Source organism: Podarcis cretensis, assembly GCF_951804945.1.
Source record: "Podarcis cretensis genome assembly, chromosome: 2".
Classification (NCBI taxonomy): Eukaryota; Metazoa; Chordata; class Lepidosauria; order Squamata; family Lacertidae; genus Podarcis; species Podarcis cretensis.
In genome coordinates, this window is record NC_137171.1 from 19,640,331 (window position 1) to 19,668,045 (window position 27,715).

A 27,715-nucleotide genomic window follows, 5' to 3' on the forward strand; every position below is an offset into this window, starting at 1 on the left:
TCCTCCTCCTCCTGACCCCGCCCCTCTCCCGCTCAGAGAGCTCTTCCGCTTCCGGCGCTCATCCCTTGCCTGGCTGCCTCTGCAGATGGTCCCGTCGAGCTGTCGGTGAGGAACCGGGGGGGGGGGCGGGGGGATTTTGAGCGGGGGACCAGCAGCAGCAGCAGCAGAATTGCTAGGGCTGTTCGCTGCTGCTTCTGCCTGGAAATGCCCAGGGGCGGTGAATTTGTAGGAGGGGCAGGTGGCCGCCCCAGGTTTATGAAGGGATTTCGCAGCCTCACGGTGTGTTGAGGTGGGGGGGGGCGGTTCGTTACTATTTTATATATATTATATATATATATATATATATATATATATATATATATAATATTATATATATATATATATATATATATTATAATATATATATATATATATACATATAAAGGTAAAGGTAAAGGTACCCCTGCCCATACGGGCCAGTCTTGACAGACTCTGGGGTTGTGCGCCCATCTCACTTAAGAGGCCAGGGGCCAGCGCTGTCCGGAGACACTTCCGGGTCACGTGGCCAGCGTGACATCGCTGCTCTGGCCAGAGCCAGAGCCAGAGCCGCACACGGAAACGCCGTTTACCTTCCCGCTAGTAAGTGGTCCCTATTTATCTACTTGCACCCAGGGGTGCTTTCGAACTGCTAGGTTGGCAGGCGCTGGGACCGAACGACGGGAGCGCACCCCGCCGCAGGGATTCGAACCGCCGACCTTTCGATCGGCAAGCCCTAGGCGCTGAGGCTTTTACCCACAGCGCCACCTGCGTCCCATATATATATATATATATATATATATAATATAATTCATATATATGTATATGAAAAGCCAAGCGATAGGCCTGATTTGCTGGGAAACGAAAGCCGAGTGAGGTGCGCTTTTGTACGTGAAGGTTGGCAGGTTGGTATCTGAAGAAGTGTGCATGCACACAAAAGCTTAAACCAAGACAAGCTTAGTTGGTTTACAGTGGTACCTCGGGTTACAGACGCTTCAGGTTACAGACTCCGCTAACCCAGAAATAGTACCTCGGGTTAAGAACTTTGCTTCAGGATGAGAACAGAAATCGTGCTCCAGCGGCGCGGTGCCAGCGGGAGGCCCAATTAGCTAAAGTGGTGCTTCAGGTTAAGAACAGTTTCAGGTTAAGAACAGACCTCCGGAACGAATTAAGTACATAACCCGAGGTACCACTGTACTGGCTTTCCAAAAGATCAGCACATGCAGAGATGTCTATGCTGTCCTGAATCATAGGTACCACTGTATAAGGTGCTACTGGACAATTTTTTTATTATTATTTTTTACTGCATCAAACCAACACGGCTACCTACCTGAATCTAGGTTGTGTAACGTTTCATTTCCTTTTATTATATATGTCAGAAGCCGCCCAGAGTGGCTGGGGCAACCCAGTGAGATGGGTGGGGGTACAAAGAATAAAATTATTATCATCATTATTAAGGATGGAAGGAGGTACCGCAACTGAGCGAGCAGCCACTGTTTTTGTGGAATCGTAGAATTGTAGAGATGAGCCCAATGCAGGAATATGAAGCATCTGCTGCCCGCCCCCTCAACCCTCAGGCTAACTCAGGTTGTTTTTTTTAAATTTCAGATGACTTAATCCGGAGCTGCTGCGCCCTTCTGCTGTCCTGCCCTCGTGGACTAGAGTTGGCCTAAGAGGCGCAAGCCTGGCATTAAAAGGGGCGGGGAACCACCTGTGTTGCCCCCTGGGTGTGGGTGGGTGTTAAGGGGTAAATTGATTGTTCTTGTGCTTATATGTGTGTAGAGCAAGAAGCAAGGTAATGATAGTCATAACAAGGAGAGAAACGAGGTGCTGTTGTTTATAGCATGGAAGGCGAAAGTGCTTGACTCTGTTTTGGGAGTTGGCATTTGCTTCTGTGCATCGGCTTAGTGTTGGGTTTCTGCTATAACAAAGGGCAGGTGAGCTATAGCAAGAACACAGTCACTGTTGTCATGATGGTGTGATGTTGTAAGGGTACATTGATAGGAGAAAAACAAGTTGTGGTGAACTATTTAATAGCACGAGAAATATATGTAGCATTGGAATTACGTAAAACTAAGTCTTCTGCTTTGTCAGGTATTTTAAGACAAGTGGATATTTGATTTCAAGACACAGATGTTTAAGCCTTTCTTTAGGGGAGCCACAAATAAAAGGAAAAAGTGAGGCTTTGTTCAGTAAGGTCTAATGAGGAAGGAACAGGCAATGTGGTTAATGATGGCAGATTAGGGAAAACTGCTGAAATGAACATGAGCAAATCTATGTTGGGACCTACATGATCAAAACGTGCTCCCTTGTATCAGGTTTAATTTGACACCTAGAGATTGATACTAAATCAATTAAGGATGGAAGGGGTTGAAAGGAACAGCTCCATATTTTCTCCAAGACTGTTTCAAGAATGGAGTCTAGCCTTCTGGACTCTGTGCTCGGTGATGGTTCCCGTACTGATCACCTTGTGGTGCAGCTTTCGGCGATCTCGGAGGCAGGAACTGATGCAGGACATTTTGCATAAGAGCAAGCACAATTGGCAGGACACAGATCTCTTCAGCCAGCCCACCTATTGCTGCATCTGCTCTCTGCACATCCTTCAGGGAGCTTTCTGCAACTGCTGTGGGCTGTGTGTCGATGAAGAGTGCCTGAAGAAGGCTGACCGGCGTTTCCTCTGCAAGGAAATAATAATGAGGGGTGAAAGCGGCTTCAGGACCTCTATGGTACACCAGTGGATCCGTGGCAACGTCCCTCTGTGCAGTTACTGTGTTGTGTGCAAACAGCAATGCGGTACCCAGCCCAAGCTGTGTGATTACAGGTAATGCTGGGAGTACAATTTATTTATTATTACATTTGTAGCCCAGGTACTCATAAAGTGGTGTACACTCTTCTCCCCCTTCTGAATTTATCCTTGCAACAACCCTTTGAAGTAGGTTAGGATGAGAGATGGTGATGGGCCAAAGGTGAGCTTCATGGCTGAGTGGGGATTTTAACCCTGGTCTCCCAATCCTAGTCAAACACTTAACTACTTCACCACAAATGGGTCACAGTTATCAGACACGGTGGTGGCAGAATGCTTCCCTGTGGAGGTGAGTCATCAGAAATGTGCTCTGCATTTTCTCATTGTGTTCATAGGCTACCTCTAGCTTTCCATGAACAAGATGATGAGTACTGTGATCTCCATACCCTGCTGAATGAAGCTATGATTTACAGTATTTCCAAAGACTACAAAGAAAGTAGGCCAAGTAGTGAGGTGTTCTTAGTGAACGCTTTTCAACTTTAGAGCTTCCGTCTCCTGGAGAGCAGTACAACCTGTTCTTACTGGCTTAGGCATTTAATTTAATACTAAAAGTACACAAGAGTCCATTTTAGTAGGTTAAAGAGATAGAAATATATATATTAAAACATGAAGGGAAGGGAAGGTATTCATTCTCTTTATTCCACAAGCTGGCCTAATGAAAGCTTGAAAGGCCTCACACCCCTGGTTGCTTATGATGAGCAAATACTTTCTTATAGGTGTACATAGGTTGGCTAGTAACTCTTTTTATGGTCTTTTACCTTAGCCAGCCAAGCCAGCCTAGTGGGATAAGGATGACAGATAAATCAAACCAAAATAATTACTTAGTAGAATTCTAGAGTCATCTATGTGTTGTATGTAAGTACAGCAAGTGTGTTTACAAAGCATCATCTTATCTCTTAGTTTGGATGGCGTGGCCAATTGTCAGAGATTATGGGAGTTGTGGTCCATCACAATGTGAAAGACCAAGTATTCCCCATCTTTGCTATAGGGAATGTGACAGGCACATGACAGCTTTTTCCTCTGGCTTTTCTTGACAACCCTCCCCTTGGAATCTTCTCTGAAGCCAAAAGTGGGTGGGAAAGCCTCTCTTGTTTTCTCACATTTAGTGATGAGTTGAGTGAGAACCGATGTGCCCAAGGGCAGTGTAACTGAAAGTATGATTCTTCTGATGCAGCTGAAATGCATCTTTGGATTAGATTGCTGCGTGAAAAGTTAACCAAAGGCAGAAATGCTGGGACGTAAACCACCCCAACTAGTGTGGAAGCCCAGTCCCTAATCCCAATTGCAAGGGAACAAGCTGGTGATTAATATTCATCTGTGGTGAGCAAATGGTTCTCTGCACATGCTCAAAGGCTCTGTTTTATGTATTCAGTGATGTTGCGTAACTGAGCCTTGGCCTTGGAAATAGGCCCCTAGGCAAAACTGTAGCTGAAATTTTAAAGCATTAAGAGCTTTGTAACGAGTCATACATTAATTGGACATTAATACATGCAAGTTCTTGTGCAATAATATGGCACCTGTGTGTTAAAATCAGAGTGAAGGTTTATGAGTGGAACATTAGGTTCTTAGCCACTGTGTCTTGCTCTATAGAGTATACAACTGTTGTTCTAGTTTAAAATTGGATTAGCACACAGAGTCCTAAATATAGTGTCCAGGGCTTTTCAATCTACTCTCTGAATAGTAAGAGTGAGAATCCCACCTCTTGTCCAGTTATCATAGGCCAGGCATGTCCAAAGTCCATTTTGGGGACCTAATTTGGCCCGCTGGTCAGTTTAATCCGGCTCCTGTGGCAGTTTATTTCCTGGGGTAAAATTCTAAAAAAACTTCAATCCTGAAAGAAGCTCAACAACTCCAACCCTAAAAAAGGTCAACAACTTTGGGGTCAAATCATAAAAAAGCTCAAGAACTTCAATCCTTAAAAAAAAGGTCAACTTTGGTCGGCCCTTCACTTCATCAAATCTGGCCCTCTTTGAAAAAAGTTTGGAAACCACTGTCATTGGCCATAATATGCATCACTCTCAAAGTTATTTTGTAGGGTCTTGATCTTGCTTGAGTAGTGCACTTTCAGAATCTGGAACATATAGAACCTAGGGCAGTGTTTTGCAAACATCCTGAACGCATCTCCTCTTTCTGAAGTTTAGCTTTTCTTCCCACCTAACCCTAACCCAGCATGAACATCTCTGTAGCAATTGAGTGGGTCAGAATCCTCACACATAGACAAACGTGTGTGCATTTACCTGCTCTGCATGAAGCTTTCTTAACTGTGGCAAAGAGATGTTTAAAAGATTGTTGTAGCAAAAGTACTTCACAATTCTTCTCATTTCTTCATCTCCCCCCCCCCCCCCCCCGGTTTCTTGCCTGCCTCCAGTCCAGGGTGGATTTGATTTAAATCAAATCGATTTAAATCACGATTTAAATCACTAGACAGTAAGACTTGTGATTTAAATCATTATTTTTACAGAAAGACTCATTCTTGCTGGTATAATCTTAATATTTACAACCAGATGAAGATTTCATTTTTGGAATAATAAATTTTCAGAGTAGTTTTTACAGTTATATCAAAAAATACTGATTTGGTTATACTGTTAGAAATACATAGACAGATAATGATGAAATTATTGTGAGGTTTAATAAGTTAACCGTTTATATTTGGACAACTTTCCTGCTGTACTTTATTGGAAGGAGAAAAAGAATCATTAGTAACAATTCAAACTATTTATTTAACTAAAAGAATAACGTTATAGAATATGTATCCATGTTTGTTAACTGATGTGGTTAAACGCTTTTTAAAAAAAACAACAGACTGAGTTTTAGTGAAAAACTTAAAACAAATCCTTATTTCCTGATGGCCTTTGGACTATAATGTAACTTAAATAGAAAACTATCTTTAGAAATATTTTTCCTCCAAAAGCATTTTATTTTAAAAATCCGATTTAAATTTTAAAAAACCAGATTTTTATTTATTATTTTTTTAAAAAACATCATTGATTTTTATCCACCCTGCTCCAGTCTCACTCACCCCCCCCCCCCCCCGAATCAAGCCCAGGTCTTGATTGCATAACAGATGCATATGTTTTAATCTCTGCCTTCTGGTACAGTTGAGTTCAACAATCAGGAAGCAGAGAGAAATGCAAGCTTTTTTCCTGGCCAGGGAAGTGTAAGTGCCCGAGAGAGAGGTAGGATGAGAGAGGCAGGTAGTTTGCCATCTGGCAGGGGCTAATTGTTCCAGGCAAATGAAATGGCTGAAACAATAGTACGTTAAAATGCAGTGCATTTAATTGCCTTTTTTATTCGTGCAACTCAGTGCCTTGGACATAATGCGCTTGGGTTCTTCAGTCGCTTTTTCCTTTCTGTTTGTTCAGAAAGTATTTTGGGTCACCGTTCCAACTAAGGACTCTCAAGGTGACATCACAACTTCCCCGCGACGGTGAGGGCTATAAAATTCTTTTCTTTTGAACGGAAGCATGCATCTCTTTCTAAATTCTGTTCACCTGGTGGGTCTTATATTGCTGATCTGGCGCTTGGAGGGAACAACATAGTTGATTCTAGGAATTGTTTCTTTTGGATTTTTGAGTGCTTTTTTCACCTTGTGGTTTTTAAGTTACTTTTAGCCAAGCTTGAGTTAAATGTCCTCTTAATAGCTTAGTCTGTTTAGTGTGGATTAAGGACCTCATTCACTCCTATCCTCAATGAATTCCTACTATGTAGTATTTTACAATGTTTAATATTAATAAGTTTGTACCAGAGTACGTTGTGTACCTTTTCCAGCAAGAACATCCAAGGCATTAATATGTGTGTGTGTCCCCCCCCCCTTCACAGGGGAGGATATTTATGGCTAGTCTCTTTCATCCTATTTGTAGATGTGCCTTTATTAACATGGGAACAGCCAGCATTGCTTCCTGGTCATAGTGGACATCTGCATCGAAATTATTATTTGTTGGTCCTGGCAGTTCTTTAGGAGATTATAGCCATTCATCTTTATACAAAACGTGGTTTGGCAGCACCGCTGTCAGACCCAGAATCATGTGCATTTTCCAGGTGGGTAAGGGTGTGAAAGACTTTGGTCAAGTGATCAAGTGCAGCTTGTCACGCTGGCCACGTGACCCGGAAGTGACTGCGGACAGCGCTGGCTCCCGGCCTATAGAGTGAGATGAGCGCACAACCGTAGAGTCTTGCAAGACTGGCCCGTACGGGCAGGGGTACCTTTACCTTTACCTTTATACCAATACAGTGGTACCTCGGGTTACATACGCTTCAGGTTACAGACTCCGCTAACCCAGAAATAGTACCTTGGATTAAGAACTTTGCTTCAGGATGAGAACAGAAATCGTGCTCCGGCGGCGCGGCAGCAGCAGGAGGCCCCATTAGCTAAAGTGGTGCTTCAGGTTAAGAACTGCTTCAGGTTAAGAACGGACCTCCAGAACAAATTAAGTACGTAACCAGAGGTACCACTGTAAGCATTTTGTTATTCCAGTTTAAAGGCACAGAGTTGGTATGTAGATTTTTTAAAAATAGCTTGACTATTGCTAGAGATTACCTTATAAGCCTTTCTATTTATACAGCTTATCTGCTTGTTGGTTTTTTGATGTTCATTTTTATAGTGTTCATTACATAGTAATAAAAATCATTTAAAAAAAAAATCCAGTAAAAATAGAATAAAATTGAATAATGCACTGAACTTTCCCCTGAACCCCGAGACAATCTCAAAAGCGTAGATCTTGTAGTACTTCCATCCAGTGTTCAGGATTTGACTTGGGCTTGTCTTCAGCGAGAGAGTGTTTTGTAACCGGTGGAAAATGCTGCGAGTGCTTTTATATATGTCCTTGCTGGCTGAATCTGGCATGCATCCTTAAGGTGGGGGCACCTCAGAGAGAATAATGCAGAGATGGGGGAAACAGATCTCTGGTATATTGGGGCTTTTTGCCCTTTAGACTTGATTGTTTACTGCATTTATATACAACTTTTTTGACTCATAGGTGGCTTTTGGTTTAAAATAGAAAATAGGGGCTGCAAAAAATAATAAAACAGGCAAATTGTCTGAGTGTTGTAGCAAATGCTATGCAAGTGGAGCTCCACTCACATGATAGGGAATCCCCTACCACTCCTCCTAGGTAAAGGTAAAGGGACCCCTGACCATTAGCTCCAGTCGTGGCCAACTCTGGGGTTGCGGCGCTCATCTCGCTTTATTGGCCAAGGGAGCCAGCGTACAGCTTCTGAGTCATGTGGCCAGCATGACTATATCTATAGATATAGATATGAGAGAGAGAGGGAGGGATTGTATAGACATATGGAGGACATTTTTCTAAAAGAGTTGTGGGAGATGGGTATGTATTTGCATACGTCTTGGTTTGCATACGTTTTGGATTACAAACCATTTTGGGGGGATTCCGAACAAAAAAAATTTGGAGGCCCCATTGGTGAAAGCGCACCTTGGGTTTATAACCTGTTTTGGTTTACAAACAGATCTCCGGAACGGATTATGATTGTAAACCAGGGTACCACTGTACTTGTTTCATCCTTCAAAATCCATGTAACAACTCGTGAGTTGAGAGAAATAAGGAGGCAGCAGAGATTTTCTTATTTCATGATTGCACCGTGCGAACTGTGGCCCTACCCACTTTTCTTCTTGAGCCTGTTAAAAATGTCTTTCTCAGCAGCTGCCTGGCAAAAAACAAACAAACAAAAAACAGTTGCTTGAGTTCAGTCAACCTTATTATTTTCTTTTCAGGTGTGTGTGGTGTCAGCAAACCGTACACGATGAATGTATGCAGAGCGCTTTGAAGAACGGGACATGTGAGCTAGGAGAATTTCGCAACTTAATTATTCCTCCATATTACTTATTCAATGTCAGTCAGATGCGAAAAGACAAAAGAGTGGACTATGGCAAGGTAAGCCTTTCTCTAGAGCTGCATCAGAGATGGGGAACCTATAGCCCTTCAAAGGATAGAGGAGAACATCATGCAAGTGGGAATTAAAAAGAAAAACCAGGAAACCATGGTTTCCCCTTTACATCCCAACCAGGGAGTGTTGTTTGTTCCTCTCTCTCTGCTGCTGGCCATGGTTTGATAGAGGGCAACAAATTACAAACACTGGTTTGCACATAATATAAAGTCAAGGCTTCCAGATTTGTTTTATTTTGCTAATACAGTGGTAGGGGGCAGCAAAGCAGGAGCGGTTGGTATGCTGTTTATTCCAGATAAACCATGCTAACCCAATGTTCGTGGCTCCATTCCATCTGAAGGATTAGGTAATAATCTCACGGAGTTCTTCCATGCTGTAGGAGCTGTTGATCCTTTGAAGATGTCACAGGCATAAAGTTTGCATAAGTCTGCATAAAATACAGATACACAAATTAGCTTATGTGATTTAGCCCTTAAATATTGTTTGGAAGTGGAAAAAAGTAGTGTTTTGTCTAAACTGCAAAGCTGTTTATTTTGCTGTAGCTTTTTTCTGAAATATTATTCTAAGGTGTTCAGTCTCTCTTTCATAGTTTCAATTAGTTACCTAACAATGAAATAAGAAGGGAAAGAACCGAGTTTCTTTTTATTTGCTTCATCACACAGATCAGCATGCAACTACTTACTTGTTTGTTTCTGTTCTGCAGCTAGCAGCCTCCTGTGGGAAAAACTGGACTCCCCTAATCATTCTGGCTAATACTCGGAGTGGAAACAATATGGGGGAAACATTGCTTGGGCAATTTAAGATGTTACTAAACCCAATTCAGGTAATTGTACTGATTCACTGAAATTGTTTTATTGTTGAATGAATCTTACTGCTGAGTGGGGGGGAGGGTGATATATTTTAAATACATTATGCTAAAGACCCTCAGGGTACAATCCCAAACATGCTTTCTAGGGAGTAAGCCCCACTGAACACAGTAAGATTTAGCAAAACATGCACAGGACAGCATAGTGTAGTGGTTAGAGTGTCACACTAGAACTGAGGAAACATCTTGGGCTGGTTACTGTCTCAGCCTAAATCTACCCCATGGCAAGTTTAAAAGGAAGGGAACATGCCCTACTACTTAGCTGCTTGAAGGAACAGCAAGACAAGACCATAGTTATAATAATTATAGCCTGCTTGTTTGCTCAGGAAAACCCTGTTGTCATGTTTTAGAACTAAGCTTAAAGTGTGTTTTGATAAGCCTGATCTTCCTGAAGTAGTACTACAGCCTTGCAAATCAATTCACAATTACACTGCACTTGGAAAAAGGGCATGGAGAAAGGCCCTTCTTGTTTCTCCGTTTTAAATTGGTCAGGAATGTTAAGTGTGTTTTTAGAGGAGGAGGAGGAGGAGGAGGAGGAATGGGTGCTGGTTTTTTCCCTCTCTCTGCATTGTGTATTTTCTTTCTTCGTTGTTTGTTTCAAAGCCGCACTAAAATAACCCACTTGCTTTTGGAAACACTTGCAGCGTTCTCCCGACGTTTTGTGCCTTGAACTCAACTGGGCAGTGGCACAGGATGCTATTACAGGAGCCTTTTGTTCCTTAAGTTTCCTGTTTAATTTTTTTAGTTCTCTTCCTCCCAAATCTCAAATGAGTTTTTAAATGAATGGGAACCAGGCTTTTGAAATTCTCTGTGCAAACAGGCTGTGTCGCAAGTAGCCTCAAAGCGTAACACACCTAACGTATTCAATAATATCTCGCTTGTAAAGACAAGGCAGAAAATCATCGCTATATAGATGGAAATTCTCTTTAGGCACAATTAGATTGTAGTGTATCAGTGCATCGTTTTGCTGTTTGCTTTCTTATCATAGTGACAATATTTGACCTGTGAAGTAAAATATTTCTGACTGCCATTTTAGGAATAAGCTCCTTTTTAAAAGGTACAAAATAAAAATTAAAAAAAATCTGTCTCTTATTTTGTATATGATTTCAAGGCTTAAAAGGTATTTTGTATGTTTGGTGGTTTATAAATCCTTGCCGTTAAACAAATAAATTCTATTTAATTTCCAGATTTTTGAGCTAACCAAAACAACACCTGCAAAAGCACTGCAGCTCTGCACTTGGTTGCCTTGCAATTCTGCTAGAGTACTTGTCTGTGGGGGAGATGGCACCGTGGGCTGGGTCTTGGATGCGATTGATGACATGAAGATCAAGGTATGGTGTCCCAAAGTGACTTGGCAACCCACTGATTTCTTCGCACTCCCATCTGTGCCAGGTTCACCTGACCCGGTAAAGGTAAAGGGACCCCTGACCATTAGGTCCAGTCGTGACCGACTCTAGGGTTGAAGCGCTCATCCTGCTTTATTGGCCGAGGGAGCCGGCGTACAGCTTCCGGGTCATGTGGCCAGAATGACTAAGCCGCTTCTGGCGAACCAGAGCTGCACACAGAAACGCCATTTACCTTCCCGCCAGAGTGGTACCTATTTATCTACTTGCACTTTGACATGCTTTCGAACTGCTAGGTTGGCAGGAGCAGGGACCAAGCAATGGGAGCTCACCCCGTCGCGGGGATTTGAACCGCCGACCTTCTGATTGGCAAGTCCTAGGCTCTGTGGTTTAACCCACAGCACCACCCGCATCCCTACCTGACCCAGTACTGCAGGCCAAACAACCCATGTCGTCACTTTACTATATGCTCCCGGAGTAACTTTAATCTGCCTCCTTTTTTCCTTTTTACCAGGAGTACCATTTAAAACTTTTATTTGGGGGCGGGGGAGAGAGAGAATGTTCAGCCCTCCTCTCTCCCCACCCATATGTTGTGCATTATTTTTATAATGTTTTTAGAATGTTGCACTATTTTAGTGTTGTTAGCCGCCCTGAGCCCGGCTTCGGCTGGGGAGGGCGGGATATAAATATTTTTTTTTTTTATTTTTATTTTTTTTTATTTATTTTATTGTTCCACAACCCTTGCTCTGTGCTTCTAACACACAGTTTCCCAAAATGGCACCCTGTCGTTTTTCCTGTTTCATTCTTCATTCCTGCAAATTTTGCTACTGCTTAATTTTTTCCAGCAAAGAACTGCCTCCTTTTAGGTACATTTGGTCGCTGGTGTGGTTTCAGTTCTGCTATTTTGGGGGGGGGGCGGCATTGTTTTTATTTTGTGACAATTACCTTTTTGGTGACTGGAAAGGAGGTTTTGTTGGGTGTTACTGTCGGGTGATCAGTTCCAATATAACTGATAAAGGTGGTTATAATACTTCACTCGTTTTCCCCACCTCAAAGACTATCATAGCTTTGGAAGCAGGTTGCAGACACCCCAAGGAACCCTGTTTTTCCATTTGAGAATCCCTGTTTATATAGGTTTCTTACAGGCAGCTGATTTCAGGCTCCCATCCATCATCATCATTATTATTATTATTATTATTATTATTATTATTATCATTTCCGGTCTGGTCTCTCTCTATTTGTTGGTATCTAAATATATATATGTAAAGGTAGAGAAGAGGAAAGTTACATACCCTTTCCTTCAATTAGTATATAATTTTGTCATATGCTTTCTTTAGCCTTCCAGCTGTAACATTTAATAGTAATTTTTGAACCAGATTTCCAGTTAATGGTGTTTTTAGGCAGTCTTTTATATTCTGGGATTAAATTTGAGGAGTTGCCAACCGTGTAAAATCAAGAGCCTTTGGGAAAGGTTGTGGACCACTGGGCTGAACTTCACTGCATGTAATGCTCTGAAGGAAAATGTAATGAAAATGATATATAAATGGTACATGACCCCAGTTAAACTTGCCAAAATATACCATTTGTCTGATAATAAATGTTGGAAATGTAAAGAACATGAGGGAACATTCTTTCACCTCTGGTGGACCTGCCCTAAAGTGAAGGCCTTCTGGGAAATGATATATAATGAGTTGAAAAAGGTATTTAAGTATACCTTTACTAAGAAACCAGAGGCCTTCCTTCTGGGTATTGTCGGCCAGAAGGTGTTAAAGAAGGACCGAACATTTTTTATGTATGCAACAACGGCAGCAAGGATACTCATCTCTAAGAATTGGAAAACTCAAGATCTACCCACACTGGAAGAGTGGCAGATGCAGCTGATGGACTATATGCAACTGGCCAGGATGACTGGTAGAATCCGAGACCTGGGAGAGGAGAGGGTTGAGGAGGACTGGAGGAAATTCAAGATTTATTTACAAAAATATTGTAATCTGGTTGAATGTTAAGAAGGATGCTAGATCATAAATAACTGCCCACCACTGAATTAGATCTGAATTTGACGATAAGTGAGATTAAGGAAAATATAAACTTTTTGGAAAACTGCTAGACTTTATTTAAATGAGCGGAGATAAGATTGTAAACAAGTGGGTAATTTGCTTGGAAAATTCTTTTTTTTTTTTTTTGTAACGATGTAAGTGGGAGCGGGAGATGTGAGGGAGTCCAAAGAAGTGATGAAATTATGTCATGTAATAAGTAATGTTGTTTATTATTTATGCATTTGTATTCAAAAAACTTTAATAAATATGTATTAAAAAAAAATATCAAGAGCCTTAATGCTGAATCAATACTTCTGTCTGGCAGGGCCAAGAGCGCTACATCCCACAGGTTGCGATCTTACCTTTGGGAACGGGAAATGATCTGTCGAATACACTGGGCTGGGGGGCTGGCTATGCCGGAGAGGTCCCTGTGGAGCAGATTCTGCGCAACGTGATGGATGCTGATGGAATCAAGCTGGATAGGTGAGCTTCCAAGCAAGCCATCTCTAAGATCTTTGCTTGTTCCTCCCACCCTCTAACCTCTCTAAAATATCACTATAGGGGAACTGTTACGTTGAGTTCTGACATCTGTCCTCAGTTCTGTGCATTGCTACTGCTCTATTTCAATGCCTGCTTGAATCATATCTGGTTCTAAATGTTTTAGTGGTATGAGTAGTTATGATTAATTTAATTTAACCAAAAAGGATTAAACCCAGGGGTGAGTGGGGAGGGTGGTCCAATTAAAAGGGGGAAAGGGTTAGAGGTCACATAGGAAGCAGCTGCACATGGAAGCAAAGCCCATGGTGATTAGAGATCAGGGAGTCCTTCAATAAGCGGCTATGCAGAAACTGAATGTCTCATTTTTAATCCAAACGTAGGCAAGTACAAATGCAGCGTAGCATTTCCAGTTTATAAAACTGCAGCAGGATTTCAATGGGCTTAGGTACTGGGGGCCCCATGGCATACGCTATCTGTTTTTGTTTCTTTATATAAAATTTGTTCTCTTGTACACGCTTTCGAAGCTTTGGGATGTTAGGTGGTCTCTAAATGGAATCACAGAATTGTAGAGTTGGAAAGGGACCCCAAGGCTAATCGTCCAGTCCAGCCCCTGCAGTGTAGGAACCTTGCCTAATTTGGGGCTCAAAATCCACAACCCTGAGATTAAGAGTCTCATGCTCAACCGACTGAAACATCCAGGGGTCATTTTGTGTTTGGCAACATGCACCTTCCATTCACAGGAAACGCCACCATGCCCAGTTGCTCCGTGGCGAGCACCACGCATACCGTGAGTCTTCTTTACAAATAGATGTGCACCTCAGCCTTCATACACACACATACAGATTTATAATTTAGCTAAATTAACTTGTCCACACAACAGGAATCCTCAAGATGACCTATACTCAATAGAATTTTTAATAAACACACAATATGTTGTAAGGCAGAACCCATGTTTCTTTGTGGCTGTTACAGTCTAGAATAGGGTTGCCATATTTCAAGAAGTAAAAATCCAGACATAACAAGTTGTTTGAGCTTTTTTTGGAAAATCCCCCAAAGAAAGTTGTAGGGACATGGTTCAAGAGGTTTGCACTAGTAATGGAAAATGGTCGTTCTCATGTAGATAGCTGAGCACAGTCAGTTCCAGGAGGGGAAGAAAAAGCTGCAAAATAACGATGTTGTCCCTCATACTGTGTATAAATGTGGGGTTTCCTTGCCCTTTGAGGGATTGATGCGGTAATGTTGTCCATTTCTATAAAGTCTTAAAAAGAAATCTTTTGTGAATAAGGGTTGTGCTCCAGGATACCTTATTTCCGACGAAGAAAGGCTAGCCTAACCCCACTCATATGCAGGCACGATGAACACAGTTACAGCACAGTCCTACATGTGTCTTGAAATCAGTAGGACTTGCTTCCAATTAAGTCGGGTTTGGATTGCAGTCCTGGTCCTGAAGCCTTATCTTGAAGGACTTGCTCAGCAACTGTCATGATTCCTAAAAGCATAATGTTCAAAAGGGGTTGTTTTATTTTTTTCCTAATGTCAGTTTCAACCTGTAAGGCAAGTAGAGCCAAGTTGCCATCTCTGCCATGTTGCATGTTCCTTTATTAGGCGTTTTGACATGCCGCCTGAGGCTTGTTTTGTGGGATGTGAAACACTTAGCAGTCAAGTACAACATTCCTAGAGTGGACATGCTAGGGAATGCCTTGTACCAGCCAGGAGAAAACTTCCTGTTTCCTCCTGAGCTGTGACAAACTTCCTCTGCATGTGACTAGAGGTGTGTGTGTGTGTGTGTGTGTGTGTGTGTGTGTCCTAACCTGGGCACAGCTCCTTCTTTTGCTCTCTTCTCCATTTTGCTTTTCCATGTGTTTGCAGAAGTGACTGCCTGTTCTCAGTCGCTTAGGAACTAACACCCTTATGGGATAGTTCCACATGTGTATATAGTTTTGTAACCTAAGTCTGCCTTCAGGGATCCAACTGTGAACAGAAAGATTGTGAGTAAACTACTTTTATATTGACTTTAATAAGACTGTCGTGTCTGTTCTTTTTATGAGGGAGTAGAAGGGATCTTACCAGGAATCTTATATTGGGAGGCTCAGACGAGCCTAAAACAAGCAAACCACTGTGTGTTTAAAGGGGAATGTTACTCTGCTAAGATATAGAACTTGCTAACACAAGTTAGGAAAGATATCATTAAACAATATGTCCTCCCCTGCATCCCTGAACATTCCCACATGTTTGAGAATTTGGCTTTGGAATGCAAACAAAAATGTACAATCTGCGCCTTTCTCCCCCCTCTGTAGGTGGAAGGTTCAGGTGACAAACAAAGGATACTACAACTTAAGGAAGCTTAAGGTACGATTTGGAGATGTGTGCATGTATTTAATCGCTCTAAGCCTGGGGAGGACAAAAAACACTGCTTGGTCACCAATGGACACCTTCTGGCACTGAAACATCTTGGTCCTATGGGTTGCTGGGATTTTGGAAAGAATAGAGGACTAGTTAAATTGAGGATCCAGTAAGCTGCTGCTTAATCAATCATGGTTCCTCAGGACCTCTGGATTCAGCTTAGTTATACCCTCCAGGGGTGGGACGGCATTGGGCTGTGTGAAGGGAGATTTCTGCTCCATATACTACCACCCTCCAGTGAGTGGATCAGGGATTCGGACAGCTGCCTAAATTACATTGTACAGTGGAACCTTGGTTGTCAAACGGCTTGGCTCCCGAAAAAATCAGCTCCCGAACACTGCAAACCCAGAAGTGAGTGTTCTGGTTTGCAGATGTTTTTCGGAAGCTGAACATCTGACGTGGCTTCCTATTGAGTGCAGTAAACTCCTGCAGCCAATCGGAAGCCATGCCTTGGTTTTCGAATGGTTCTGGGAGTCAAACGGACTCCCGGAATGGATTAAGTTTGACATCCAAGATACCACTGTATAAATTTTTCTACGAACATAGAAAACTTTTAAAAATAAAATAAAATAAATCTGTTAAAGCAACAGTTTTATGAGTGGGGTCTATTTCTGAGCACAACACAGAACCATTAGGTCCAGTCGCAGATGACTGGGGTTGCGGCACTCATCTCGCTTTATTGGCCGAGGGAGCCGGCGTGCAGCTTCCAGTTCATGTGGCCAGCATGACTAAGCCGCTTCTGGTGAACCAGAGCAGCACACAGAAACGCTGTTTACCTTCCCGCCGGCGCGGTACCTATTTATCTACTTGCACTTTGACATGCTTTCAAACTGCTAGGTTGACAGGAGCTGGGACCGAGCAACGGGAGCTCACCCCATCACGGGGATTCGAACCGCCGACCTTCTGATCGGCAAGTCCTAGGCTCTGTGGTTTAACCCACAGCGCCACCCGCGTCCCTAACACAGAAGAAGCCAAGTGCTAAAACTGTTAATGCTTCTCCCTCTTCTTGCAGGTCTTCACAATGAACAACTACTTTTCCACGGGTCCAGATGCCCTCATGGCTTTAAACTTTCACACACATCGTGAGAAGTCTCCCTCTCTCTTTTCCAGTAGGATCATTAACAAGGTACGTCGGGTAAAACCAAAGCTTTTTTTAATACCTACCTTTTCAGAACCCTAACATTTAATTTAAAAAATCTCCAAAAGAAGTTGTGGTAGCAAAAGTAAAAGCTCCTCTGTGTGCAGACTTTCTTTTTCACAACAGTCTTTCTTTCTTTGCAGGCTGTATATTTTTTCTACGGGACCAAAGATTGCTTAGTACAGGAGTGTAAGGATTTGAACAAAAAGATTGAGGTAAGATGGTTGTTTCCTCCTTGTCATACTTAATTCACTTTGTAGTAGAGCTGGGCAGAGAAACCATCTCAGAGATAATAAATCCAAAATGCTCTTGGAGAGCAAAAATGATTGACCAGTTCAGATGGGAATCGGAGGTTTGTGGTGGGCTTCGGCCAATAATGGGATTATTTGGCTTGGCCTCACTCCCCATAGTCTTCTCACTTTTATTGAGCTAAAAAAGGAGGTTATCTTGAAACCCTCAGAACTCTTCTGTGTAAAATGGCAGCATGCCTCACTTAGAGTCCCTTCCTGACATACCCAAAAGTCTAGCTTTGAATTTGATCTTGCCAATGTCTTCTTTTCTTCTTCTCTGGCAATCACTCGTAGTTGAGTAAGAGTGTCATCCATAAACACGGTTTTAAAAGTGACTCTGTAAGTGACTGTGGAGGCCAATTCTGGATCCACACGTTCTTCCACAGTGGGGACATAGGTTTCTGGGTTGGAGTTGATCACGGTGAGGGTTTGCCAAGCGTGCCTTCCTCTTAGCACGTTTCTCCCTTTTGTCCTGAGTTTGAGCGTCTTCAAAACCAATGACACCTTTGGTAAAGGCTGTTCTCCAATTGGAGCGCTCGCAGGCCAGTGTTTCCCAGTTGTCAGTGTTTATACTACATTTTTAAAGATTTGCCTTGAGAGAGCCTTTGAACCTCTTTTGTTAACCACCAGTATTAGACTTTCCATTTTTAAGTTCGGAGTAGAATAGTTGCTTTGGAGGACGATCATCAGGCATCTGCACAACATGACCAGTCCAACGAAGTTGATGTTGAAGAATCATCGCTTCAACACTGGTGATCTTTGCTTCTTCCAATACACTGGCGTTAGTTCACCTGTCTTCCGAAGTGATGTGTAAAAATTTTCAGAGACACCGTTGATGGAATCTTTCGAGGAGTTGGTGATGGCGTCTCTCTCTTGCCAATGTAACTTGCTAACAATCTGTTGTATCTCTTTTAAAGCTAGAGTTGGATGGAGAGAGAATTGATTTGCCCAGCTTGGAAGGCATCATAGTTCTGAATATCGCCTACTGGGGAGGCGGCTGTAGACTGTGGGAAGGAATGGGGGATGAACTTTACCCTCCGGCAAGGTAAGAGTATAAACTTTTTGTACATGATCTGTGTGCATTTGGTAAAAGTTTTGGGGCCCGTGTATCCAGGGGTTTGCTCACTGTGTGGGGACTTGTAGAATTGTTTTGCAGCATCATGCATACTGACTACTGAAGCAGCAGAAACATTTTGAAACAGTTTGGCTGAAGTGTTCTTCTATGACGAGTCATGTTTAAAGTTGTGCTTATAATGGTAAGAAGCTCCCCTTTTCTCTCTCTTAGGCATGATGATGGGCTGCTGGAAGTTGTCGGAGTCAATGGCTCTTTTCACTGCGCTCAGATTCAAGTGAAGCTCGCAAATCCCATTCGGCTGGGACAGGCCCACACTGTGAGGGTAGGTGATAATTTCGGGGTGTGCCTCCAGGCCTGCTTTCCATGCTCTTGGTTCAGCCTTCTGGCACTGAGCCTGGTAGTACAAGCAGCAGGTACCTTGTCTCCATCTTCATCTGGAAACTAATCCTCAGGTTGTTATGAGGGCCACACATATCTTGTGGATTCCAAAGTCACTTCAGTCTGTTGTGTGGACAGACTGACCAAAGCAGAGGAGGACCTTCAGGAGGATGCTGTGTGACTGCATTGTATCTTTAAAATAAGTGCTAGGCATGTGCTTTTGACTGGTGGTTTAGTTAACTTTTGGCTAACCAGCCTGGTACTTTTTTTCTGCAGCAGGCAGTCAGCAGAGTTAGTGCCACTTAATTTTACTGTGGCATTGGTAGCGTTACACCCCAAATAGTGGCTTCAGAGCAACCTGTTCAGTTTCAAGTGACATTCTAGGAAACTGACGAACCATACATAGGGAAATGCTCTCTGCATAATCTACAGTCTTGGGGGTTGATTTGAAAAATGGGGTGGTTGCTTACTTGTTTATTAAATCTACTATTTTTAGACACACACTCAGACACACACACACACACGTTTCATCTGGAGAAGCTAGGGCAGGTTGCAATTCAACTTAAAAACATAAAATACATCCAAAATATCTTTTACTCGTGGATTTCTAGCCTGCCCTGTCTCAGGGGGTGGGGACCACTAATGGCCTTTAACAAATGCTGTGGGTTTTGCTGTTGTGAAAGAAGCTCAAGTAGCATGAAAGGAAGAATAGGGAAGGAAGGAAACAGGAATCCCCTTTCATTATCTGTATGTAGCTCTGCTGGTTTGAGCCAAGGAAGTCTCCTTTTTCCACCAGTCTAAACAGTATTGAGTTGTACAGCTAGTTGCCTCCTTCCTCCCCTCAAGCCCCCCTTTTTAACTCCTCTTTTCCCATTAAATCCCAGTGAGGTTTATTTTTTTGCCCCCAAACTTTCTCTTGCCATTTAATAAATGCCATGAGCTGATCTGCTACAGACATTAAGCATCCTGCCCTAGTTCAGTTGCCTGGCCTGACACGGCTTTCAGGTTTTGCCGTCTCTGCAGTGGTTTGACTTTGTTTCTTTTTCTTTACGTACCTTCCCAATTCCAGTTAATCTTGAAGAATTCAAAGATGCCAATGCAGGTGGACGGAGAACCCTGGGCACAAGGCCCTTGCACTGTCACCATTACACACAAGACACACGCGCTGATGCTGTATCACTCAGGGGAACAGACAGACGACGACGACGTGTCCAGCATATCCGAACAAGAACTTGCCAAGGATCAGACAGATGAAGATACCTAGGTCTGGGCCAAGTTTTTGGCATGCTAAAAATGGTAACTCCAGCTTGGCTTTGGCTGAAAAGCTTAGCACTAGATATTCCGTCTCCAGTAAACCTCTCAACGCCATGCCAATCTCTGTACTTACAACTGGCACAGGAGTAACTAAGCCATGCTTTTAGTGAGATAGCGATATAGATATATATATAAAAGCTGAACCAGGCTTAAATTCAGCAAGCACTTTTACTCTGGTTTATAGTATCAAGCTGAAGTGGATGGGGGGAAAAACTTTCATGGTTACACTGACTGCTCTGCAGACAATGCCTTCTTCTGTAGGCTTTCTTTCAGAGTTTGTGTATAGTCCTATGGACTAGCTGCTGGTGTCTGTGATGTCTAATTGTGTAGATTTGAAGAGCATGAAGAAATGTCGTTTGGGGACATGTTGGCTCAGTGCTGATAGGCCCCTGTCTGATCACTTGAGAACCCTGTGGACTCAAGTTCTCCTTTTCCATCCCATTTTTCTCATGAATTCCCCCTTCCCTTCCCTTCCCTTCCCTTCCCTCCTCCTTCTCCTTTGAGCCAACCCTGGTGCTAAGTCGTATCAGCACCAGGGTTTTCACTACCCGTGGTTAGCTTTGAAAATGAAAGTGAATAGGGAATTTGCACGTGAGTGAAGTATGATGAACCACAGGACACTCTCGATGGGGCAAGCGCTATGTCTGCACCAGACCATGACTAGCTTCATTTTCAATAATAGAATCACAGCACCAGATGTTATTTGACTTGCACTTAGTGTTGCTAGGCCTCATAGATATTTAAAAACCATTGCATATCACAGCACTTGATATTATTACCTTCTTAGGTGCTGAACAGAGAGAGTTCCTGAACAGTATGTTGCTCACCTAACCAGTCAAGACCTGATAGATACTTATGGTTCTGGTTTTCAAAGAAGAGTATTCATTTGACCAGTACGTAACGCTTCTTTCCTCACTGGCTGATCAGAGATTAAATGTGTTAGATCCCTGAATTATACAAGACAATAGCAACAAATATTCTAGATGAAACTGTCCAGTGCAACTGTAGTCTTGTTTTGAGGGAAACAGATTTGCAAAATTCAGTAACCAAAGCTTCGCCACCTGACTGACAGTCCCAGTACTTGTAATTTTAAATTTCAAAGAATTCCTAAATAGCCTGTGAACGATGCACTGATTCCGTTCAGACCACATCGAAAGAAAAACTCAAATGAGAACATATTATCCACTATCTCTGAGTCCAATCCCAAATTGCCTTCTGTTTGCAGAAGGGACTGCAATCCAGCAGGGACTCCTGATGGAAAAAAAAAGGAGGGGGCAAGTTTCAGTTATTTCCCCCTCACTGATCCAGTGTGTCCCCCAACCTTCCAAAGTAGATTTTCAGGAGGCTGTAAATTGAAACAGGAATTGGTGGAAATCACTCTTGCCACTGGGAAGCACACGCCCAAGTCTGCTTAGGTTGCAGATATGTTGTTGTTTTTTTCTTGCTGTTCACAAATCCCACTGAAACAAACCAAAGTAGTACAAGGATAGAAATTCCTCCTTGTTTCAGTGAGGCTTGTGGAGGGATACATTCCTGGCATATTATGCCTTTGGTCTTAACACTGAATTATTCTTTCCCCCTTAGAAAAGATTCCCAACTCCATGTGTGTGTGTGGTAGTACTTTTAAGAGACTGTTTAGTAATGCACGTTATTCACTTGGGTAGTATAATTACAAGTTTTAGAAACACTAGCTTGTATAGCTTAAATTAAGAGTGCCCCCATGCTCATTTTGAGCAAAGGAGAAAGACGTCTAGAAATCAGGCAAGTTTCAGTATTGGTGATATAGTTTAATAGTCTTTGGCTGGAGCAGACTATGTAAATTGACAGACCAAATATTATCCATTGAAGTCAGGGTGGTTGTGTGTTTTTGTGTTAAACCTTTTTCCACTGGACTGATTTTGACAGTCAACTAGTTGTATTCTTAAGCTATTTGTAGCGTTAGCAGCGTGCTTGAAGGTCCATTTGCATCCATGTATGTCTTCCGTTGCACAGGAGAGTTCCCAAATATGCATGGAATGAGTAAGTTGTGTTATTGAGAGAAATACACGCCAGTGATTGCCAGGACTTCATGGCCCGGGTATCATTGCTGTAGGACTTCTTGGTCGGCACTACTCTCTTGGTAACCATGTCCAAGAATCTGTTCTATGGGGAACATCACTGCTCAACAAAGACAAAAGGGGCTTTCAATCACCACCTGTACCTCGCTGAAAATTGTTACAAATTCTTGTGTACCTTCTTAGCTGATAAGAACAGCAAAGAGGTATATGAAAAGTCATTATCTGTGTCCTCAAAGCACTTGACCAAGAAACAGATTCCGAGCTGCTAGGTGGATGTTAATAGAGACCTAACCATTCGATTTCTGTTCTTATTTATTTGAATGATTCCTATGTAAGTGCTATGCTCTGATTTTGAGTGTCCTAGTGTTTACATAGTAGGCATCTCCGCAGGTGGATTCCGGTAAGAATCTGCTGAATATGCTTTACTGTTTCCTACTGAAGAATGTATAATTAGTTCAGCACCTTGGAGAGGTAGCAATGCACTTTCACCTTTATTCTTCTGTTACCTGGACCACTTCATTCTGCCAGACTGCAAGGACATTCCTACTTTGAGTTGCTTCCTGTGCCATGTACTATTCCACTAGCTATCAAGGGGCCAATCTGAGCAGCTGTTGGGCTCTGTAGGATAGGATTGTAACACTCTCATTCTGGTTGATGCATTCTCAGACCACCAGGAATCTTCCAGGTGGGGTGGGCCCTTCTACTATACGATGCAGTTATAAGTAGGCATCTCCAGTTTGTGAAATCTTACCTTTGTCACGCTCTCTCATGTTTCCATGCATAATCCCTGTACTCCTCATTATGCCAAAACAACAGTGAGAGGTGCAAGGACATGCCTACTGCAAATAGAGGATTTATCAGGCTGTTGGGTGTGTGAGCTGGTTTTAGTGTGTTCATGTGACGCTCCAGTTTGGTTTCAATATTTGTTCCTGTAAATCAGCTAGGGAACACACCCTTGAGAGGAAATATCTTAATTACTTAAACTACTGAATCTTGAACAAAATTCAACGGACTTGGCAACTCCCTCAAATAGTGCAGTTGATCAGTTATCCAAAAGGGGGTGCTCAGCTACTGAGTTACAGCTCTAACATGAGCTGTGGTTTCCTCACTCAAGTAGTTTACATTATGACTAGATTTGTAAGAATCTGTTGCTGTTTAACACTTCCTGATCTGCTGCTGCTGCTGCTGCTGCTACTACTACTACTAACCACCCAGAGTGGCTGGGACAACCCAGTCAGATGGGTGGGTACAAATAATAAAATTATTATAACCTAGAATGAACAGTTATTGCATTGTAGATGTGGCAAGCTGTGTGTAATGCCCATATCACACAGACGTTCCATTAGATTCAGGTGATCTATTTGCCCTGGCAGCTTTTTGCACCGCTGTGGTGCAGTGACCACTTGGATGTGTGGCTGTCTGGAGGGCGTGATGAGTGGATAAGCCCTTGGCTGCTACTCTCAAATTATTACATGCAAACCTTCCTCTAATGAGCGATTAGAGATAAGGCAGAAACAGCTACCAAGGAGATTGCCACCCCTTGCTTCTGTCATGGCATTGGGAGTATATAGTAAATATTCTGGAGCAAAGTTCTCCAAAACCATTGGCAATTCTTAAGTAGCTTCAGCCTCTCTAACTAGCAAGAGTGAAATGAATTAAAAGTTACTGCTCCTTGGCTAGTGGAACTTTACAAACTGGTTTTGGATAAGACTCAGAAGAGCAAACAGAAACACATGGTCTTGCTTTTCTAGAACTCTCTAAGGAAGTCTTTTTTTTTTTAAAAAAAGGAAATTGTTGGATTGTGTGAAATACTTTGCTACTGAAATAAAGCGATTGAAGCACTGATGTCTAGTTGCTTTTCGAGTTTATTCTTTTTTAGAATAATTTGTATGATATGATCTTTTATAATCTGCTGCTTAATGTCGTCGTGAGAACCTAGGCCAGTGAGAAACGTAGACCTGTCTGTTGTCTGAGCTTATATGGTCTGCATCAGCTAAAATAGTCCCCTTTTAACTTTTAAGTCAAAGTCCACCTTATGTCTGAGTACTTTACATAGCTTTCCACCCCTCGCCCCAAGAAAAAAAAAAGGGTTGTATCTTATTTGTAGTGAAATTAGGGCTGGTTGTGATGGTGACTTCCCTGGCACATCTCAAGGCAAAAAGCTGGGAAGCGAAAACCAGGAGTCCTCTGCGTACTGGTCAGAAGTAAATCTGCTGCACAGAACTTGGGAAGATTCCCCCAAATGATCCACAAGTTCAGAGTACCAGCCTCACAGCTCACTTGTGAGAAAGTGCCACGCATTTCTAGCCATTTCGAATGCTGGAAGGCACTCAAATTCAGAAGTTAGTGTTGTGGTGCATGTAGAGAGCAGCTTATGCGCAGGGTGCCTCATTCGAGAGAATGAGAAGTCAGCAGATATCTGAGCACAGGAACGCGTGTTTGGGTGTTGATGCAAATGGGGAGCCTGTTGCAGGTAAGAAGACTTGAGGTGCTCCCTTGGAGCTGCTGCTTCTGATTCAGATTTGCTGCATTAGTTTTTACACACTGAGCGAAGCGGGGTGCTTTGGTTATAGACACGGGGTGAGCGCTGCTGCAGACACAGCCCCCCTCTTCCGCCTCTGTAAGTGGCATGTAGGCCGAGTTACAAAAGCATTTCCTTCCCTCTGCCCTTTCTGTTGATGGCAGGAAAATTCTCAGCAGCGTGATACCAACACACAAGTTGGAGTAAGCATTCCAGATGGGGCGCTGGGAGTTTCATCCCCGTGGCCCTTTATAAGAGTTCCTCCGAAAGGTTAACCGTTTACGCTATGTCAGGTAAATTTTAGAAAAATTCTACTCCCTTTTGAGTGCAAACTGTCTCGCCATGTCGTTCCCTGTTGCAAATGAGATCTCTCGTTTGTTTGCTCTCCAGTACCAGCACTGCATCTTTCTCAGGTATTTTTTTATATATATATATATGATTTATGTTGCTTGAGGTATTTGCATTCTAGACTGTGTCTTTTTGTTTTTCCAAATGCACACGCTTCTAAAATGGGTGTCTTTAAACGTGAGCTATTCTACCTTACAATGCTTTCCTTCTCGCGGAGCAGGGGGGGAAAGTGCTATCTCTCAGAAGGTGTGCGTGCTGTCCGCATGTTCAGTTTGCGTCAAACAAAAGTCCCTAACCACTGTACTTGATTGTCTTTGAATTTGTCTTCAGGTTAATTAGTTGAAACATAGAAGGCGTACAGAAACAATTAGAGCATGCAAGTGGTGACTGCTCATAGGGCAAGGATGGTGTCTCAAGGCCTTGTGTGCGTGCACTGCTTATTTTGAAAACTCAGTGCCCTTGGCATAGTGCATGCAGTTCCCTCCACTCTCACAATCGCTCCATTTTTTTCCCTGAGAGATGGTTCTTGCCCACCATGGTCTGTGCATAGCCAGAATTGTGCTTTCAAGCTGGGGTTATGTAGGAGAGGCATGGAGCAGTTAACCAGCCTTTTCCAGGATACACCCCATGTTTCTGATGGCATGTCTTTTGAGAGAGAGAGAGAGAGAGAGAGAGAGAGAGAGAGAGAGAGAGATGCGAGCCAAAGAACTGTCGTTCTGGCCTTCAAAAGTTCAAGGGCATCTGTTAAAACCCTAGTCTGGGGTCCTCCTAGTGAGGAAAGAGCAACTATGTGGCCAAAGCAAATACCAGTGAGGCTGGACTTTCACCCCCAATGTGACTAGTGATCAGGGATGATGGAAGCTATATTCCAGCAGCTTTCAGAGGGCCACAGGTCTCCACTTCCCTGTGATACAGTCAACGTCCTTGCTTACATTTGCTCACTTGTCACCATGTCCTCTTCTCCACAACTAACTCCTGGAGACTACTTTCCATAAAAGAATGCCCCCCTCCATTTTAACCAAAACTGTAGAAATAGGTCTGATATTGTTATAGTTCTAAATTATAATAAGCTGGAATGTAGCCTCCAATTATAGCCCCTTAACCTGGGAAGTCGGCTTATAGCTGTGGTTGCAAGACTATTGCCACTGTCACTCTTTTACATACCAAAATTTTAAGGTAGGGTACAGTCTTGCAACCTAGGATGAAGTTCCGTTCTTTTTAATGGGGCTTAATTCTGAGTTAGCATGTGTAGGATTTCCCTCTAAGCCAGAGTAACTATCCCTAATAAGTCAGTTGTGGTTGTAGGTCTCTTTCTCAATGGTCTCTGAAACCCTCAGATAGCTCATAGCTGAAAAGTGAAAAGGTAAAATGACATGTCTTGTTTTTAACCACATCATACCCTTTGGATGGGTGCTGTCAAGACATGGTTGAAACATGAATGTGTTCATCTTTGAATGTGTGCTCTGAAACAGCTTCGAGTGCTTAGATGGAATGATAACTCAACCACACCTTCCCCTGGGTGGAATCCAGTTTCACAAGGGTGGCTTAAGAGTTTTTTTGGGGTTTTTAATGTCAGGCTAGTGGTCATACTCTGATTTTAGAAACCTGCTGTTCCATGTGAGCACATCTGAGTTGCCACCGCAGTGTATAGCTGTTGTAAATTATTCCAAATGTCTGACCTGCTTTTCGGGGGCTTGGGGTGGCTGTCCTACATGTGGGCATTCTTGGGTTTTCAGCAGAATCAGGGTAGTGACTAATGCTTAGCTTTCACGGGTTACAGGTGAGGCAATCAAAATGTTCCTGAGCTATAGTCTTTCAGACTGCAGATGGCAGATTACATAGAAGGATCATTTTCCATTGGGGGGAGAACCAATTCTAGTTTTGTACGTAACTGGGAGCAGGCTAGGCTAGAACCCCTTTCCTTTCTATGTGCACAAATATCTTTTTCCATGAAAGAAGTCTTCTGCCTTCAGTCTGAAGTGTTGAGGAACAGCTCCTCTCGGTGGGAACTAGGCCTCAGAGTCTGAGCTGAGACACCCAGGACTTGCTGGGTGGCATCTTTTCTCCCTCTGCTTATCTTCTATATAAGGTGGGGATAAGAATACCGTTCTGTATTAAAGGAGTGTTGTGAGAAGTACTAAGATGACGTGGGGCAGTCCTTCAGAATATTCGAAGTGATTTATGAAACAGAATTTTAACCTGCACGGCTCCCAAGTCCTACAAGCCGTCAGAATCTGTTTTAAGAGTTCTCCGTACATCTTCCTTTCCATGATGCTGCACAGGTGATGTGCTAAAAAGAAACCTCTTGTCTCCTCTTTTTTTAAGGGACCCTGTTTTCATACTTTGGAGAGCTGCCGGGTTTCCTATCAATTGGTCTGTTTGTTTGTTTGTTTTCCTCTTGTGTGAATTTAGACCGAAGAAAATGTGTGTGGATCTGAATCTGTATTGTCTGCTCTTTGGTGAGACACTTCTCTGAATTTGTTTTGTTTTGTTTACATCATCTGTTAATAAAAGATTGGCACCAAATGTTTGTGTCCCTCTTTTTTTCAAATAATAATGGTTTCCAATCAAGCAACCTATTAGCAAAAATATGAATGGCCTGTGTCGGTACAGAAGAGGCGTGTGACATTTGATGTTATGTGGGCTCTAGTCTATGAAAGTGGTGCCACAATAAATGGTTGCTTTTTTTGCTTTTGCAGCAATAAACAAGTAAACCTACTGCCTGGAATT

General features: G+C 42.7%; 1 protein-coding gene across 1 annotated transcript; it reads left to right on the forward strand.

Moving 5' to 3' along the window:
* On the forward strand, window positions 1–27,511 carry DGKE (diacylglycerol kinase epsilon). The gene is made up of 13 exons (XM_079965480.1): window positions 1–105; window positions 1,624–2,836; window positions 8,547–8,706; window positions 9,423–9,542; window positions 10,772–10,915; window positions 13,289–13,446; window positions 15,759–15,810; window positions 16,877–16,990; window positions 17,146–17,217; window positions 18,210–18,337; window positions 18,578–18,689; window positions 19,815–25,628; window positions 25,661–27,511. The coding sequence occupies exons 2-12, from the start codon at window positions 2,376–2,378 to the stop codon at window positions 20,007–20,009; spliced, it is 1,716 nt and encodes a 571-aa protein (XP_079821606.1). The 5' UTR covers window positions 1–105; window positions 1,624–2,375; the 3' UTR covers window positions 20,010–25,628; window positions 25,661–27,511.
* The last annotated feature ends 204 nt before the right edge of the window (window positions 27,512–27,715 follow it).

Excerpts from the sequence above, each read along its gene's own strand:
- DGKE (XM_079965480.1), top strand. The coding sequence starts at position 2,376 with ATGGAAGGGGTTGAAAGGAACAGCTCCATATTTTCTCCAAGACTGTTT. Across the intron at positions 8,707-9,422 it reads AAAGAGTGGACTATGGCAAG|CTAGCAGCCTCCTGTGGGAA; the intron begins GTAAGCCTTTCT and ends TCTGTTCTGCAG. Across the intron at positions 10,916-13,288 it reads TTGATGACATGAAGATCAAG|GGCCAAGAGCGCTACATCCC; the intron begins GTATGGTGTCCC and ends TCTGTCTGGCAG.